The following is an 18,290-nucleotide window of genomic DNA, read 5'->3' as shown; positions in this document are numbered from 1 at the left end:
GCAAAGGGTTAATAGTATCTAACGTCCGAGAGGTAGTGGGGAAGTTACGAAAATGCGGTAAAATGCAAGTGCGTGATTATGGTTGTGACTAGTCTCAATTTGGAATCATAGAATTCAGAGCTGTCCAACATGCTTCGCGCGGTGGGTAATGGAACAGGTTATGACAGGTCACTGTCACTTTCTTCAACCGAACAACGTATAATGGCAACAGTGTCCTAAAACTGCTCAAAATCTGCCCGAGCTTTTACTAGTTAAATAGTATATAAATGAAGACACTTTGAAATATTCCATATCAGAGTTTATTAATTCTAAAGATCAGAATTTGTTTAAGACAGGCATTTCTGTATTGATATCTTGTTGAAAAGGGTGTAGTAAAGCAAAGGGGGCATATTTTGATTAAATCGACAGCCTTTGAGAAAAGATATACAGTTTTATATATTTACGTAAACATCCGACATTTCATATGCACCAACCTAATACTTTAACCAGTTGATGGAATAAAAATCTAGGAAATTTTTGTAAATGTAAGATAATTATTATAAAATTTATATTAATAGCATATTAAACGACCACCGTTTTCTATAAATATTCTAATACCTCGAAAAGCGCGCTTTTGTTCGCAGAACGGCGTAAACAAGCTTCGTTGCGAACTAACGCACCCGTTTCGATTGTCCTAACATTTGCTCGGAGAACTCGCTTGAAATTAACCCTTTGCACTCGAAGCCATTTTAAGCTTAGATCCAAAATTGCTATTTTGACTAGCTGTACTATAGTACTTAGTATAATTTGCTATATGAGATTGAGTCTTGTGACTCATAAAACTGTAATGCTTTTAACAGAAGGGTATTTAATACTATCAACATTATTTTGTTAATTATGTAATAATTTTCATCACGTCGTATAGTTACGAAACATTTTCTCACATTGTCCATTATCGGCCGCGCAGTGTCATGGGGGGGGGGGGGCGTCGGATCCAGGGCCAGAAGGGGGTCAACGGGGTTTCTTCGGACGATGGGAAATTCGAGGGCGGATCTAACGAAGCAACGTCACGCGGATTCCCGCCGGGGACATAGATAGGGAGATACCTTGGTGCCGCGCGGCAACGATAACCGCGAACGAGCTGCGAAATTTCGCAGTGGGATGGCGAAGCGCCGTAGGAAATTCCCAGCCTCGCGGCGCGGGGATAATGCGCCTGGGAATTGGCTGAATTATCCCCGGCCGACCGCGCCGCGGTTATGGAAGAAGCTGCGGATTTCACGGTGGCCCACCTTCGGGACTGTACATTCGTAATAACCGGATTTTATTTACGAGCGGGATTGTCCGGCCTCGACCCTTCCACTTATCTTCCACCCAGCTGCCTCTCTCGACTGCCAAGATTTCCCTATTCCCGGTGCCATTGTCCCTGTTCGTGCCACGTTCAAGGATCGCGTCGATCGGGACAATAAACTCTGGATCTTCGTGCGAAGTGTCGCATTTGTTATACTCAATTAAAACCAATGTCTACCAGAGCTTCTATCTCTGCTATTTATTTTTCTTAACACTTTATCGACCGGTGGCCTATAAATCGACTTTTTCTCCCGATCGATAGCCTGTTGGTCGGTTGTCATAGTAACCATTAATTTTTTATCTATTATTGAGATAAATGTTTTATACTGTACAACCGTAAGCTTCAATATTATTATATAACTTTTTTAAATATTAAATATCTTTCCAGGTTAATCAAATAAATTAAATCAAAGTAGAAACGAAAATTTAACGTTGAACTAAACTTTTATGACCGAATAACCGGTCGGTAAAGTGTTAAGAGTACAGTAAAATACGGTAGAGTGTAATACAATCGATTAAACGAATTGGATTTTGCTTAGTTTTCATTATATGGATTTTTTATTGTTCTAAGTAATAATAATGAAAGCATAGAAACAGCTGGATTAATGCCTCGACCTGTAATCTTATCCTATTAAATAAATCATTTTAAGTTCAAGATATTTTAGAAAATTAATATTAGAACTAGGATAAATTATTATTAATAACTTCGGACACAATTAAGTAGAATGTATAGTTCTCATCTACTTACTACGAATCACCGCGACGGAATACTTTTCGTTTTAATTAAATACACAAAGCTTCGAAATAAATAAAATAAAAAGGAATTAAAATAGCATATAAAACAGAAGAAATGTCTGATATAAAAAGTTATTTACTACTTACTCTATTAATAAGAATTTAGCAATTGCTTTTGTATTCGGATAATCGAGGACCCACGGTAGCCGGATTCTAGTAATAAGGAGACAGGTGCACTCGACGGTGATATTTCGATGCACGAGCGACACAACCGCGGTTTCACAATTCGCTGTACATTTGAATGTATAATGTTAATTACGGGGCCAAGTGGAAGGATATTAGTGGTTAATAAAAGTGGGTCGCAGTGCCGGGTCCTCGGACGGCATTGTAAGGTATAATGAGGAAAGGTATCGACACAGTCGAATCGACTATTCAACGAGTTTCGCAGACGTAATAATCGGTACCGTGTTGCATACATAATCGAACGATTTAGATAGGTTTATTTTCTTGCACCGAGGGAAGTACGTTTTTTTATCTGGAGACGCTAATTATTCGACGATAACGCGAACGGCCTTCCGAAACAGAGTTATTTCTGTACGAATCTTCCTTATATGTGTACAGTCGCTGGCTCTCGCGTCAACTGATAAAAAAGTATATAATTAAATTCAGCGCATCGTATGACAACATTGATCGTCACGATCTCAACTCCTTGCACTATGATTCTTTTCATACTGTGTTAATTAGCGTTTATTCATTTTTAATACTTTCTTTAATAGGACTAGATAATTCCTATTTCTTCTATTGCCTTTATTTACTTTCGTTTCGGTATTTTGTTAACAGAAGAATTAAATTTGGCTCCGATTTGAAATAAATTAGTAATATTTATATTTAACAGATCATGTATGAAATCTTTATCATGAGTCTGACTCGTTATTATAGTGCAAGGGGTTAATCCATCGTGCCGGGAAAAATGACCGATTCAACGTTTTGTCTTTTTTTAAATTGTTTAAAATTGTGAAGATTTCTCTGCAGGAAATTATTGAATGGATATCTTAATTAACGCGTAAATTATAATATTCGGCCGTGTGGAAATTGATTTCGTTCTTTTGCGTTGAAAGATGATTTTTCAATGTTTCCAGGAATGAGAAGGAGTATTTAATAAGTATATTTAACATATATATTGGAATATATTTAATAAATATATCTAATAATTATAATTAACTAAAATCTACCTAATAAATATATCTAATATATATGTATATTAGAATATATTTAATCTTTCCAATAAATATTTAATAAATATATGTAATATATACATATATATGTATATATATGTATATATATATTACACTACATTTATTAAAATTGTATGTAATTATATTAAATTACCTCTATCACAATTAAATTAAATTGCAATTTCGTCGAGAACCGAAGCTGCTTTCCCAACGCTCCAATAAAAATATCAGAAGGTCTAGATAAACCCAGTCTTATCATTCTTGCGAAGTGAAACACGTTGGCCACCGTTAGATTAGTTCCCGACGTGCGTTAACAACGCGCTGGTTTCCACGTTTCCACGTTTCCAACGTTTGCGACTGTGCGAGCGACGACGGTGCTACAACGAACCTTCGCGCGTTTATGGCATACGCAAAGAGCGGCAACGTGTGCACACGCACGGAAGCCAATCTGTATTTATTGTTACCGCGAAGAGGACACTTTTAGCCGAGCGAAACTAATGGTTCCATTACTTCGGTTCTCGCGCGGCTAAGTACGGAAATGTAAATACATATATGTAGAGCAGTTCGGTTATGCATATCACGATTCTTATTATCCGCGCTTGCCGCGAGCCTCGCAAATTTTATTTGATTTCATTAGCATTTTAGTAAAAATGAAATATTAATCTATTCGAGTCTGCTAAAGTATACCGTTCTTTACAGTTAAAGAAATAATAATTGGGGGAGTAATAAATAAGTAAATAAATAGGAAGAGAGAAGAGGAAGAAGGAAGAAAAGTGTTATCTTAATAAGGTAAATATGGCGTCCCCTTTTCAATGCGTACCTATGTGTGTGAGAATCAAGCGACGACGAGTATACTAGTCGAACACAGAGAAAGCTTGTAATATATAACAATGAAAGAAACTTATTATTGTGACAATTTTATAATTTTGTAGCGAATTAGATAAACTTCTAAGCGTGTACCATCAGTAGTACACGTGGCATGGAATTGTTATCATTAATTACTCGGAATCAATACCACTTAAAATTGTTCTACGATATTAAATACATATAATAATTAATAATTACACATATTACATCAAGTTTTACGAAAATATTAAAAGGTTTTTACTAAATATTAAAATTGAAAATATTAAGAACTGTGAAGAGTCGAATAAAACAAGCAGGGAACGTGTTAAGACAAGTGCCATTACCTCGACTGACGTCTCTACCATAAATAATAGAGAGTAATAAACAAACAAAAAACAAAGCGAAGAAAAGGTAAAAGAAAGAAAGAAGAATAATTTAAAATAATCTAGCAAAACTTGTAAATTATTGACATTACGTCTATTCAAACAATATCGAACGCAATGACTTGGATTTCCATGTCAACGACTCCTTATCGTCTAAAAAATCTACAACCTATTTAGACAAACTTAAAAGAAATTACATCGCGCGGAAAAGCTATCTGCATACTTGCCGCGGGAAGACGCACGCGTTCCGCTCCGGGCACGCGTTCCGCTCCGGGCACGCGCGAGCCTAGGCCGCATCGACCTCGTCGTGCCGCACAAGCGCATAAGAACGCGCGCAAGCGTGTTGATCCCGTGGTGCGTCATGGCCGAAGTCATTTCATCTGGCACGCCTGGATTACGATGATTCGAGGAGGAGCTGATTTTTCCGCGCGGCGTAGTCCAGCGGTCTAGCCGAGTGGCGGCTTGTGCGCGATAAAAGGAACACGGATCCGCTGTGCGCGGCCCGCGAAGGCCGCTGACGCTCGCCTAATAGTGTTAGGTGACCACTGGGGCACGTGGATTCTAGTGTCTCTCTCTCTCTCTCTCTCTCTCCTTCTGTGTCTCTCTCTCTCTCTCATTCTCTCTCTACCTCGGATCGCTGACGAAATTGCGAAATTTTTCCTCGACAGTGTAAGCGCGCCGCTCGTCGAGTCAGCACGCGATCGCTCGACGAAGCAGCGGACGCTTTTCGCTCGCGATTAGTGTACCTCGCTCTGCTGATCTATCTGTACACGGTTGTCATTAAAGACACTGTTACACTGTGCGCGGAGAACCCGGGATAATCCCAGCGAGCTATCTGATGCGGTGTTCAGTCCACTTAACAGACCAGTGACCAGACTGCGTACGTTCACAGTAGAGTATACCGGCGCGCGGTCTGATTCACCTATAACCGAGTAGAAAAGCACAACTCAGAATTATTTCTTATTAATTTATGTTGTTAAATGACCGTGCGGTGTGTGAGGAAATGCGCGTGTAAAATCAAGTGCTGGAGCTTGGAAGTGAGAAATGTTTTGGGTTTGACAGACCTGTAAAATCAACATCGCAGTCGAAACAGCAACGTCGTCGTATGTTTGCTACGATGATGATTTGCAGTATTTAGGTCAACGTACGGCTTGCACTCTTCCGCCTGTTTACCGGAGAATTGTTAGGGTTTGTGGCTAGGGTTTGTGGCGAGGGTTTGTGGATCGTTCAATGTTGTGTAAATGCTGCAGCTTCAGACGTGGTAGGCGGTGATCGTTTCTTGTGAATCTTCGACGTTATTGGACGACACTGACCGTGAATTTTTTTAGGAATTTATTGTTTTATGAATCAATCCTTTTATGAATTAATTTTTTTATGAAATGATTATTTTATGAATTAGTTCTTTTGTGAATTAATCCTTTTATGAATTAATTATTTTACAAACATATGCGAGTTAATAATAATCGGTAAACAATGCAATACAAATTAATGAGAAATAAATTCGCAACAAATAAAGTGTTCGCACAGCTTCGTGGCTTTAAGCTTATTTCGTGGATTGTAAACAGCGCTCTTCGTTTTTAGTATTTAAACTCATTCTGTATATTCGAAGATTATTCGAGAATGTGCCAAATATAAACAGTATTGCAATGATTTGCATCGTAAGTGCATATAGCGGTGATTAAATTGAAATTTTATCGTCGGTGTTCGGTGAGAGTATATTGAATAGTTTGTTTATTAATAGACGTTTTAAAGACTGCTCTCTGCGTCTAGTAGAAACCTAATAATATCCGTTTAAGTAGCATTCGCAATATGGTGCTTCGCGAATTAAATTAATATCGTTATTGAATAGCTTGACAAAATGAAAGTTTGATTTTTAAAAGGTCAGTCGACCTAATTGTAAATTGGTGAATGTCATCGTTGGGTTAATATTTGCTGTGCGATAATACTGTATTCTTTGTAATCAATATTTGGCTATTTTCAAGAAGAAATTACTAGTATAATAACGATGTGAAACTGGTAAAAATGTCACGAGAAAACAATTTAATTTATTGGTTCAAACATAGTTCATTCGCCGATTATAAATTCATAATTCGAGCTAACAACGATTCAGAAATTGAAACTCAGTACGATTGGTAATTTTTATAATTATCGATCGATTTTCATAAATAGTTCCTTCATGCATGAATAGTGTTATGGCACATAAGATGGTCTCAGATTTTTCATAACAGGTTCGTGGTCGAGCGCCGTTCTTATCGACTACAATAATTCGATTAGACATGAAGTGAACAAGGCGACATTGTTACCATCGTCTAGATAAGATCAAGACGAATTGAAATGAATTGGTTGACACGTGACACTTTCCACGAAAAGCAACTCTGAATTTTCTATAAACTTTCGTAATCTACCGTCGATTAAGTTAGATAAAAATCAGTAAATCAGTATATATTAGTAATTATATAGGATTGTAAACTTTATACTAGTATATATTTAAATATACTTATATATATATACATATATTTTTTTTTAAAGCACATTTCATTATTTTTGAATCAATTATTTCAATTTTAATTTCGAAATAGTATATAATTGCGACCATATCATTGGATTTTACGCGAACATAAATATATATTTCTAATATAAATATAAATATAAATTTCGTACACCAAAAGATTCGACTTCTTTTCTTAACATTATAATTGTAAATTAAACAAGTCTTTGACTGAATCAGATAATCGAATAGCGGAAACGCGAGCCACAAAATCAACCGCAGCTCGACGGCGATAATTATTCTGCACGAGACTCGAAATATCCTCCGAGCTAATGAATTTCTGTCAATAGAAACCGGTCGGGACCTTGATCGGGTCCAAGGTTTAATTGGCAAAAATGATATTATACCGTGTCGCGACGATAATCATTTAAACCGTGGCATTTCCAGATAACAACACGGTGGACATTTATCGATATCTGCGCGACATGATCGCCCAGTGATAGTTCGATCGAGCCAGCATTCCGCGTTTCCGGTTCACACGGTTCAGATCAAAATGGGAGGCGGAGGTCGCGATGGCGGTCTGTTCACCTACGAGACCCTGGTGCACGCTATTTCCGGCGCAGCCGTAAGTATGATGAAAATTAGTTAACCCTCGAATAACAGGCGCCGGGTCCGTTTGGACCCAGAGCAAGAAACAGTCTGTTTAAATTCTAATTTTCTAACAGTCGTACAAAATTAGTAACCATTAATATTGTTGCGGACTTCGGGAACCTCGTCCGGTTCCCCTCGCCCCGTTTCACGAGTTCGCGGCATGATTAACAATTTATTTTCACTTTCGTTTATACAATACAATATATCGGATTATTAAATTCAATATCAAGTTCGCTGCTGGTTCGCTGTCAAATCGCAACTGCCAAAGTTCAGCTCGCTCGGAAGACCCTGAACCATGTTGCCGTCTTTTATTTCAAGGGAATTCCAAGGCGGCACCGGTCATCCATCTGGTGCTCGTAACAATATTAAAGCTGATAATAATGATTAATTTTGGTATCAGAAAAACAGGTATTAATTATATAAGAACGATAATTAATAGTAAAGATTCGAACCAATTTAGCCTTGGCTGGTTGCCATAAATATTAGAAAATGTCCGTCGTTCAAAGGTTAACAGGTTGAATGCCACGGGGGTCACCGGTGACCGGCACCTAATTTGGCTGTGACGCCATGGGGGCCACCGGTGACCGGCGTGCCCGGATTGAAAAAAACATAAGAAAGTTAGACAAAAGACAACACTTATAATTTCTTATTATTATCATCGTTGATGTAGTGGTGTGAAGAAATGTATGCAGTATAAAACATTTGAAACATGTTTATACGTTGTAAATTATCTATTGTATATAATATTTCAACATTATATGTATCGTTAAATGGAAATTTCATCGTGGCGCCACGGACAATCCCGGTAAAATTAGCGTGGCATTCAACCTGTTAATGAGACACGGTTATTTGCATTTTTGCAGGGCAGCGTGGTCGCCATGGCGACGTTCTTTCCTCTGGACACAGTCAGAAGTCGACTGCAACGTGAGTCTTCACGATATAATTCGATTTTCAAATTTTCACGCCGATATAAATATAGCTTTCGCGTTGGAATGATTTTTCGTTGATTTTTTTTCTTTTGCAGTGGAAGAAGGTCGAGAGTCGAAGAACACGCTCGCGACGATCCGCGAACTCGTCATGAAGGAGGGACCGTAAGTTTGATTTTAAAAAGCACACACGGATATTAAACAAGCCTGAATACGATAATTGTTGAGACAATAGTCGCTCGAATTAAATGTTTGCGCAGCCGAGTTTGCATCCGGCAAATCTTAGTCGGACGGTTCTTCGCAGCGTTGCAATTCTTTTTTCTCGGCGTTGTGAATTCGACGTCGGAAAATCTTTCGCTTGGAGTTCTCTCAGTTTTTCATTCTAATGTTTCGTTCAAGGTACACGCTGTACAGGGGAATGGTGCCGGTTCTCCAGAGCCTCTGCGCCAGCAACTTTGTTTACTTCTACACATTCCACGGGCTGAAGATGCTCAGAAATAAGGGGAACCAGTCGGCTGGGAACGATCTGCTGGTCGCATCCATTGCTGGTAATGTATACGATCGTTGCGTTCGGTTGTGTAATTGGTTTTATGAACTCTGACACATCTGGAAACAAACAGAGAAGATTACACGTGTTCGTGGCGATAGCTTAGATCAATTTTAGGATACATTTTCGCGAAGCTATTGCTCTGCCATTTAGCTGATATAATAGCTAAAAGTATCTACTTTAAGTCAGGCTAACTGTAGTTCTTTTATGTAACGACTGCACGATATTATTATTATTATTATACCCTCTTACTAGATATTGCGGACAGACTTGTTACGCAAGCTAATAATAACTATGAAAGCGTATTTTTGCAATAAGCAAATTTTTCGCAGAATTACCGATATACAATCGTTTACAATTTCATTGTCTCAGGTGTAATCAACGTCATCACAATGACGCCGTTGTGGGTGGTGAACACGAGGCTAAAGATGAGGGGTATCGGCGTGGACCCAGAAAGGAACAACAACGAGTACAACACGCTGCTCGGTGAGCCTCGAAGTGTCCAGCTCATAAAACAATAATCGGTTGCATCATAGTGTTTGCAAATCGTAAGCGCTATGTAAACAACCTGTCGTCGGTTAAGATTTATTCCGTATGCAGAAGGAGCTGGAAAAACATATCGGATTCCCTTCTTTACACAATGCTACGTCTACTTGAATACCGTGGCCTTGGACTTACCAGACATCTAAGCAAATTTAACCAATCAGTTCCTATACTCGCATCCTCCCTTAAAAATCTAGTTGTTGTCTATTTGTTTCTTACCACAAGAAAAGATAATAAAATACACAGAGCAGATCGTGGTTAATCAGCCACGAATTTGCATAAATCGACATTTCATTAGATCGATGTCGTTTCATAGTAATTAATCATCGTTTGAAGAGCTCCAGGCCAATGTCCAAGTAGCGTCGCATAATACTGAAAGTACGGTTGCAATTAGTATACAAACTCGAAGACTATTCAAAGCTGACGACGACCGTCGGTGCCCGAAGTGACTTACAGTGTTTACCTGTGACTTACCTTTAGATGGTCTCCTTCACATATGGAAATACGAAGGCCTGAGCAGCCTCTGGGCAGGGACTTTGCCCAGCCTGATGCTCGTGATAAACCCAGCTATCCAATTTATGACCTACGAGAGCATGAAGAGGAAGATCACTGCCACCATGGAGGGCTCGCAGCCGCCTGCCTGGATGTTCTTCGCCATGGGCGCTGTTGCCAAAACGGTTGCCACTGCGCTCACTTACCCGTTGCAATTGGTGCAAATGAAGCTTAGGGTGAGTTAAAGTATCGAGATCGTATGAAGATAATAGTTCGGAGCTAACGACCCTGAACGAAAGTAGAATCGCATAAATTCTGCCGAGCTTTCGCGTTAGAAAGACTTCTCGAAAGTACAAAAATTCGCAGCAACGTTTGAAATTGGTGCTATTTGCGACAGCTGGCGCCACTTGCGGAGGAAAACTGAAGCTGCGTTCGAGGTCCGTACAGCACCAATTGGCGCAGTGGTAAAATGCTCAAAGTGTTAGCCAAATTACCAACAGTTGCTTTTGGTCAACAGTTTGAGCGTTTTAACATTGCACCAATTGGTGCTGTACGGACCTCGAACGGAGCTTCTTTACATCGCATATTCTGTTAACAGCGGCAAGAATCATCCGAACTCTATATTTGCAACAATAAATAAGCTTCCATAGCGTAATGCGGATGCAGAAAATTCCCCTGAACTTCTCTGCGTCCTTAATTTGATGAAAGAGGTTCGAATACAGTAATGTTTTTCGTTTTCAGCATGGTCACCATTATCCAAATCTTCCACCTGACGCCGGTACAATACGGATACTTTTGTACATATTAAAGTGAGTTCTTAACATTTACATAATTCGTCACGATAATTAAACTGTAAAGTATAATTTTCAAATAGCGTAATAATATTTTTATGCAACGATAATATATGTACACGGCAAAACACTGAAAAATGATCTTGGACGCGTGTTCCTCTGTTCCTTTCAAAATGGACGAGGATGTTGAAAAACGAAGTAGAACACTTTTATAACATTTTTATTGTTTGATAAATAATTTTTGATTACGAAATGGTTTTTCTGGAATTAACGAATTTTTATTCTTTTCCTTTCTTCAGGAAACAGGGAATGAAGGGACTGTACAAAGGAATGGAAGCTAAATTACTTCAAACGGTTCTGACTGCCGCGTTGATGTTTTTGGCCTACGAAAAGATATCAAGATTCGTGATCCGTATTCTTCTGCACAGGCCGATGTTAAGATAATAATTTCTTAGATAGTGAACAGTATTATGCGGTGATGTCGGCATTGTTCCCTCCGGCACGAGAAACTAGCGATTACAAGACAAGAAGTGATTTACACTCCCGCTTGCATAACCAAGTTCTCTGTCTTAAAACGAAGGCGTTCCCGTCTCGTGTAACAGACAAAATAAATTAGAAGGAAAGAAGTTGGTTCCACGAATAAACCTCGTGAAAACATTTTCAACATTTTCGGTACATTTATAGCCAGCAAATGTACAACACATGTTTCTGCGAATCTTAGCCAAACATTTTTCATACAGAAAATTAAAGATCATTCCGGTTCTTGGTGCCAATAGCGAAATTGATAAATCTATTATTAAAAAACTTTCAAATAAATTCTGAAATTTAAACTTGTGCCACGTTTATTCACTACTATGGTATTCACTTTTAGAACATATTGCAATATATACGGAAAAGTCTGAGGACACCCTGTACAAAATCTACGCAACGTAGATTTGCTTATTCGAACATCCGTAGCCAGATTCGCGAGCGATGCTGTCGATCGAGATGGCACTGACGGATCCGGCGAAAAGTCTTCTGTTTAATTAAAATACTGTGAAAGCCAAACGATCAGGGAAGCAACATGTCCGGCGCGTTAGTCCGTAAGATGTAACGACCAACACCGGGAATACTGGCGAACTCGAGGAAACCGCATTTCCATTTTCAGTCGCACTTCCGCCGGAAACCGAAGTCAGAATGGACCGGTGAGGCAAACAAGCTCGTAACCTCTGTCGATCAACGGTGCCTGGCCACAGCGAAGATCGAAAACAGGTCCTCGAACGCGGTCCTGAAACTCTGGAGCAAGTTGAGGCCACGAGGGCACACGAAAAAACGCCTGGAACCGGGATTGCGCAGCACGATCGCTTCCGCGTACGTTTTCTTATTCAAATCTGTCTCACCATTGCAAGTCGACGAGTTTTCACCGCTGATCGAAACAGTTTCAATCGGATGAACGTGTGCGCTACTGCCGCGGATCCCTGAAAAACACGAACTACATTTGTCTTCGATCGAAATGTTAATGTGCATGAAATTCGCAGTTTAATTAGTATCGTGGAGAAATATAATTCTTGCCGTTGTTCTAAGCTTCGGATGCTATAGAGTTTAGGAAAAATCGAGTTCAATGTTACCGAGATAGAAATCTAATCGAGAGAAAGATTTGCTAGTTGTACCATCGTATTTTAATAATTTTATATTGAGAATTAGTCGACAATACCTCAGCTCACCTTATAATAATAAGCATATTATATTCAAATTGTGGATTATTAGTGAAGCTTGCAGTCTAGTTACAATTACTATGCGAGTGACTTCGTTGCCGAGACAAAGCACAACGTAAATTCCGATAGCAAATTGCATAGATTTGTCAAATCCCATAATATAATTACCGATTCCTTAACTGGATATTGAGCTCTCTTCGATCTTATTGACAGAGAAACATGTAATAATTACTGTGCTGCACGCAGCCGTTCAAAATCAAAATGATGTTCGGCGAGAGAGCTGAATGACGCGAAACAATAATATAAATTGGATAAGGATCATTAGAGGCTTATAATAAATAGTGTAAAGAAAGCTGATGAATAAAATTTATTGAAATTCCCATGTTTCCTCAGCCGGGGTCGTCGCAATGTCGAGAAAACGATGAGCGCGAGATCGCAACGTGGAATTCACGACTCGTCGACAGTGAAGAAGCTGGCCACGCCGCGTTTCACCGGTAAAACTGCTGGGAAAAAAATGCCAGCCGTCACCTACGATTACGATGCCGCCGTCAGTCAACCGGACGTGCCGAATTTCCTCAATATCAAGAAGAAGGGCCCATCCCCGATGGTTAGTGGGGTACCGTTTAGAAAAAGGGCCGTTAAAGCTCGCGTTGGAGGCCGGTTTACGTCAGGGAAGAATTTTCAGAAAAGATATCAGGCACCGGGTATGAAACGGGCGAGAAACAGTCCGCAGAAATCGCCGGCTAGCAAAAGCGCCGATTGCGCGAAGGAATCGGTTGCGTCTGGGACCTCGGACGAGGAGAAAGACGAGAAGGAGAACGACGGTGGTAACGGGGTCGTCGGCGTCGAAGATCTGACCAATCTTTTGAAGGTTCGAATTGTCGGACGAATAATCGATTCGCCGAATGTGTAAACATATTGCATGGATTTTGCATAACGCTGTGAATCGTGCTTTATAGCAAACCACGGAAGCGCAGAATTTGTCGTACAAGATCACGACGATCGAGGTGATCGGAAAAGGTAACGCCGATCACGCGACCGAGAACGCCGAGGACAATGAGAAGGCGAAGGAGAACGAGGAACCGGTGGAATGTAAAGATGCTACGATGTTGCCTGTTCCTCCGGTGAAAAGCAGTAGGATTCCCAGAGCGAAGATCGTCGCTTTGCCGATTCAAACTGTTCAGGAGTTTCGTTCGGTATCTAAAATCAAAGTAACATTAACCAGGAATTCTGCGATTTTTATTATAATTGAGGGTATGGCCTGTGCTTGATAGGGCAAGAAAGCGACGACCAAAAAGAAACTGAAAGATTGCACGAATTCTAAGTGTCCCCCTGGCTGCGACTTAAACAAGTTAGTTCTCCAATTTTTGTTATTATTTTATTTGTAAACTTAGTGTTATTTCTAAAATGTGAATCAACTAAATATTTGATGTAATAGCGTCGTGGAGAAGGGAGCAACGGAGAAGTCTGACCAAGCTCATAACGAGATTCAGCTCGAGGAAGTTCGTTTGGAGAAAACCGTGAGGGAAACAAAGTTAGTTATCGATGAAAGATTCCAATTGGGACGATGATCGACTCATAATTATCGCGATTCATCCAGAATAGTCTGGGACGACGAGAAAACGTCAGAAACAGAGGCGAGTGGCTTTCGAGTACTGTCGTCGGCCGACGAGTCCGCGGCCGTCACCGACGGCATCAATGATCCACGAGTTCTGTCGATTCTACAAACGTTGAAATTGAATTGCCCTTGCAAGACTTGCACGAATCAGGATCTGTCGTCCTCGAATCGACCGGAGGACGACAGCGACTTGAAGAGTTCGTCTCCGGAAGAATGCAAGAAGAAGAAATGGTTCAGTATCTATCGATTTCTACAATTCTTTTTCTGTTTCGACCAGGAATTTGCCCTCGCCAATTTGGTGGTTCTTGTAGTTTAAATCGTTAACTGTGTTCCAAAAGGCCGCTCAGACATCGCGAGTACATCGTCACGAGCTCCGAAGCAACCTCGTCGGACAGAAACAACGACAGAGAGAAAAGAAAGAAATGGAGCAAAAACAAAGTGAAAAATCCACCGATCGTTCGCGAGAAAGCCAGCTCGTTAGTGAACGCGAGTCCGAAATCTTCCGGTCGTCAGCGATCCAGCTTCTCCTTCTTCAACACGCTCTTCGACATCGTGTTCTGGCCGTACGTCTTCCTGAAGTCGAACCGTTGATCAAACGTTGCCAATTTTCAGTGACAAAGAGCTTCGAGTCCTTTATTATGTTAGCACTGCTCTTAATTTTCAAGCGCGTTATACCATTTCCGACAACGATTACTGTGCGCGATCACTGCAATCGTTGACTTTGTTCTTTATGCATTAACATTCCGGCGAAACGACCCATACAGGCAGTCGTGTACAAGCATCCTCATAAAATGTTTACAGATGGTAAGCAGCTTTAGGATGAGCCATTATGTTATCCGATTGTAAGAGTTTAGGTTTCTGGTAGTATATACGTCAGCAGAAGGCATACACGTGTACAAGCTCGAAATATATTATTGGATGTAGACAATGGAAATATGTGTATGTGCAGGTACAAGTAAGACTTAAATGTTAAACATGTCTCGAGTAATATTAACAATTTCCAGTGGATGGTCGAAGAGCAATTATTTACAGAATGTTAATAGTGAAGATTGCTGTGATTCTCGCATTTACAGTAAAAAAATCTCTCGCGCGGAGACAACACGGGTACACTCACACGATAACAAGAAGCCATAGTCGGAGGGGGCTGGCATCTCCGCAGTTTTACAACACACCGATTCCTGAAATTGGTGAAATCATTGGTCACGATGTTTCTATATACTTTTCGGTCGCTTCGTTGATTACCTTTTTTCGTGGGCGTTGACATGCTCCTGCGGAGCTTCTTCGAGAAGAACGACAGCGTTAGTTTATCGTATAGGTGATCGATCTCTTGCACGGTGCTCTCCAGAATCTGCGCGAGAGCTTTCTCGTTCGGTACCAGGGCTTTGTCAGCGATCAGGGACAAGTGTAGGTAGCCTCGATAAGTCAGCAGCGAACATCCTATTCCAGTGTCGACCCTGGCAAAAGTCGATCGTTCGTAAGCTCGTAAGAACTAACACAATTATTCCAAGGAACGAAAATTCAGGTCAGAGATGGCCGCTATAAGATACCTGTTCGGTATCCAGAAAACAATGTTTTTCACCGAATGACCCAGCACCTTAACTTCCCGAGGACCGACCAAGTTACTGAATACCATGGTGCTGTGGCTTCTGATGATCGGTCGCATGAATTTCTCCGGAAGCCACGCCGACAGGTACTTCATCACCAAGAAGTTAACCATGTAGTCGGGGTCCTTCTTCAGCGCGTCATGCGCGCTCCTGACGTCTTCGAGCCGTTCCAAAATTTGCGAGTTCTCGACCGGATTCGCAGACGCTTTGCCTCCTATCCTCGAAATGCAGAGCGGCAATATTCCGACGGAAATATTATTCTTCAGGGGAACGTCTTCGCTCCAGTCTTCTATTTTTGCTGGGAGAATGACGCTGATCGCATCAGGAGTAGGTTCGTTCGTCTGAAAGCGGAAGAAAAGATCAATTTAGATATTGCGATCTAAATATAATAAAGCGATCAATTTATATATCGCGTACACGAACGAAATGTTTGTGTAAGCTAACGGACAGAGCAGCGAGTATAACGTCTCCGAATCTGGCGCCGGTGATGCTTTTTATGTTCTGAATCTTGGTGAAGAGTCTCTGGTCGCAGTTATTCTTGAAATCGTCCTCCAGCCAGTAGGAAACTAACTTCTCGCCTGTCATCTCTGCCCCGTGGAGCGCGCTGGAACCAAATCACAGAATACTATTGCTACATGTATTATCCTCGATGCCAAAAGACGAAAGAAAACTGCAGGACAACCTTTTATCCATGCTGCGGAAAGCCTGAGCGATCAAACAAGCAGGACTCCCGATGATAATCTTCGTTAATCTTGCCAGTCCCTTTATGTTCTTCCAGAGGATCCGGAGAAGTACGCCCAGCCTCTCTATCTCGTTATCCGAGAGTACTTTCAACTTGTTTCTCACTTCCTCCAAAGTGAGATTTCGCAGAGACTTCGCCCCTTTCGAGAACTGTGTCATCAGCAACTTGGCGACTTGGGAGAACATCATGAAGTGGATGAACGGCATGGTGGCGGACATGACGTCCTTCTGCAGAGAGGTCTGCAGGCTTCTGTCCCCGATCAGAGACGGTTTCACAGAATTGATCTTCTTCGGTTCGAGGCTCTTGATCTTGAAGGTCGTGTGCTCCAAATGCACGTAAGTCTCCTGGACCGGTTCCTTGTCGACGATCACCTCCTTGAAGAACTTCAGCAAAGCCATGCCATCTCCCAGGGAATGATGGACCCTGAAGAGGACAGGGATCTTGATCCTGCTGGTCATACGTTCCTCCAGTCGCCGCAAGTAATGATGGCTCGACCTAGGACAGCATTTGCCGACCAGGATCTCCCAGGAGGCGTCGTGATCATCCGGGAGCGGCTGGTTGCACACGTTCCAAAGGATCCTCTTCAAATGACCGTTGTATACACTGTCGCAGGACCCGTCGCAACTGGTCCTCTCGTACTCCAACCACCTGACTCGCTCCTTCAAGTCGATCTCCCCGGTTCTCTCCCAATAGTAATACCCGAATCTCTTCTTCCTTTTGTACAGAAGCTTCTCGTGCGGCGAGGTGAGAATACGAGTTCTGACCAGCTCCCTGAAGCTGTCCAGAAAGTTCGTGTTCGAATGGCGAGCATCTTTCTCGAAGATCAAGAGGATATTGTTCACGGCTAAGGCCGTGGGCTCTTCGATCGCCCAGATGCTGTCCGCCCCGTCGAGGAGGCCCGCGTATTTCTCCTTCAGCTGAACTCTTAGGACGACATCGATCACACGACGATAAAGATACAGGCATAGGAACGATAGAGCAATCGATGGGACGAGAAGAATTGAAAAAATCGTTAGAATCACTTGGTATATTTTCGACATGACGAAGCTTTGGTAGCTTTACACTTGAGGATTTTTATGTGTTACAGTGGCTGGACACTGGTCCTGCAAAGTTTTTGAACCTGCGGGGCAAACAGATCGCGATTAACCTGACACTAAATATTCCATTGCCTGAAATGTCCGATTTTTTATTTTATAATCACTGAAATAAACAATATTATAAAGTTTGCGTTACTGAAATTGTTATTCAATTAAAGGAACTTTTGTACTATAAAAGGCTGGAGTATAATCGAATATTTAAGTCTAGAAACGTGGTTCGCGAGAAACGGGTCGAACGAAGTTAAAATCGGCTTGACTTACATGGCGTCGTGGGTGACCGAGTTCCGGAACGGTCTCGATGCTGTTCAGCACCAAGTAAGACGACTTTCAGCAGTGTTGCTCTTTTTATAGTGAAGCACTGGGCATCGATCGGCACTGATCCAATTTACGATGACTCTTTTATCCGGTTATTACCTTTAGTTGCATAATTTCGTTGTCCTTAAACGTTGGCTCCGCGTACGAGAACGCGACCCGAACACACGGTCTTGCCGCGAACGTGCTAAAAAGGAACAATTCTATGGCTTTACGGATTCTTCTTGCCCCGAAACGTAGGCTCCTCGCCTTTAATTTAG

The 18,290-nt window shown here is 41.2% G+C and overlaps 3 protein-coding genes across 6 annotated transcripts; 2 read left to right on the top strand and 1 right to left on the bottom strand.

The window, feature by feature from the left end:
* The first annotated feature begins 4,003 nt into the window (after nucleotides 1-4,003).
* Nucleotides 4,004-12,941, top strand: Pmp34 (Peroxisomal Membrane Protein 34). 2 transcript variants are annotated; one of them, XM_078185042.1, is made up of 9 exons: nucleotides 4,004-4,085; nucleotides 7,461-7,638; nucleotides 8,528-8,588; nucleotides 8,689-8,755; nucleotides 8,990-9,138; nucleotides 9,510-9,623; nucleotides 10,161-10,408; nucleotides 10,914-10,981; nucleotides 11,263-12,941. In XM_078185042.1, exons 2-9 carry the CDS (start codon nucleotides 7,567-7,569, stop codon nucleotides 11,405-11,407), a joined length of 924 nt encoding a protein of 307 aa, XP_078041168.1. In that variant the 5' UTR covers nucleotides 4,004-4,085; nucleotides 7,461-7,566; the 3' UTR covers nucleotides 11,408-12,941. The 2 variants fall into 2 exon arrangements, with proteins under 2 accessions (XP_078041168.1, XP_078041167.1); XM_078185041.1 differs by lacking the exon at nucleotides 4,004-4,085 and adding an exon at nucleotides 5,149-5,405 and having other exon boundaries at nucleotides 11,263-12,940.
* Nucleotides 11,353-18,096, bottom strand: LOC144472191 (uncharacterized). Its single transcript, XM_078185037.1, has 6 exons — nucleotides 17,980-18,096; nucleotides 16,562-17,741; nucleotides 16,297-16,483; nucleotides 15,823-16,220; nucleotides 15,518-15,729; nucleotides 11,353-15,453 (listed from the first exon to the last, which is right to left on the bottom strand). Exons 2-6 carry the CDS (start codon nucleotides 17,659-17,661, stop codon nucleotides 15,437-15,439), a joined length of 1,914 nt encoding a protein of 637 aa, XP_078041163.1. The 5' UTR covers nucleotides 17,662-17,741; nucleotides 17,980-18,096; the 3' UTR covers nucleotides 11,353-15,436.
* LOC144472192 (uncharacterized) lies at nucleotides 12,180-14,866 on the top strand. 3 transcript variants are annotated; one of them, XM_078185039.1, is made up of 8 exons: nucleotides 12,180-12,313; nucleotides 13,051-13,264; nucleotides 13,343-13,528; nucleotides 13,617-13,853; nucleotides 13,932-14,008; nucleotides 14,096-14,191; nucleotides 14,258-14,506; nucleotides 14,614-14,866. In XM_078185039.1, exons 2-8 carry the CDS (start codon nucleotides 13,079-13,081, stop codon nucleotides 14,864-14,866), a joined length of 1,284 nt encoding a protein of 427 aa, XP_078041165.1. In that variant the 5' UTR covers nucleotides 12,180-12,313; nucleotides 13,051-13,078. The 3 variants fall into 3 exon arrangements, with proteins under 3 accessions (XP_078041165.1, XP_078041164.1, XP_078041166.1); XM_078185038.1 differs by having other exon boundaries at nucleotides 13,051-13,528; XM_078185040.1 differs by having other exon boundaries at nucleotides 13,051-13,528; nucleotides 14,258-14,511; nucleotides 14,614-14,859.
* Nucleotides 18,097-18,290: the final 194 nt, after the last annotated feature.

Source organism: Augochlora pura, chromosome 7, assembly GCF_028453695.1.
Source record: "Augochlora pura isolate Apur16 chromosome 7, APUR_v2.2.1, whole genome shotgun sequence".
NCBI classification, from domain to species: Eukaryota; Metazoa; Arthropoda; class Insecta; order Hymenoptera; family Halictidae; genus Augochlora; species Augochlora pura.
Note: the sequence above shows the minus strand (reverse complement) of the source record. Positions and strands in the feature narration are given on the sequence as shown.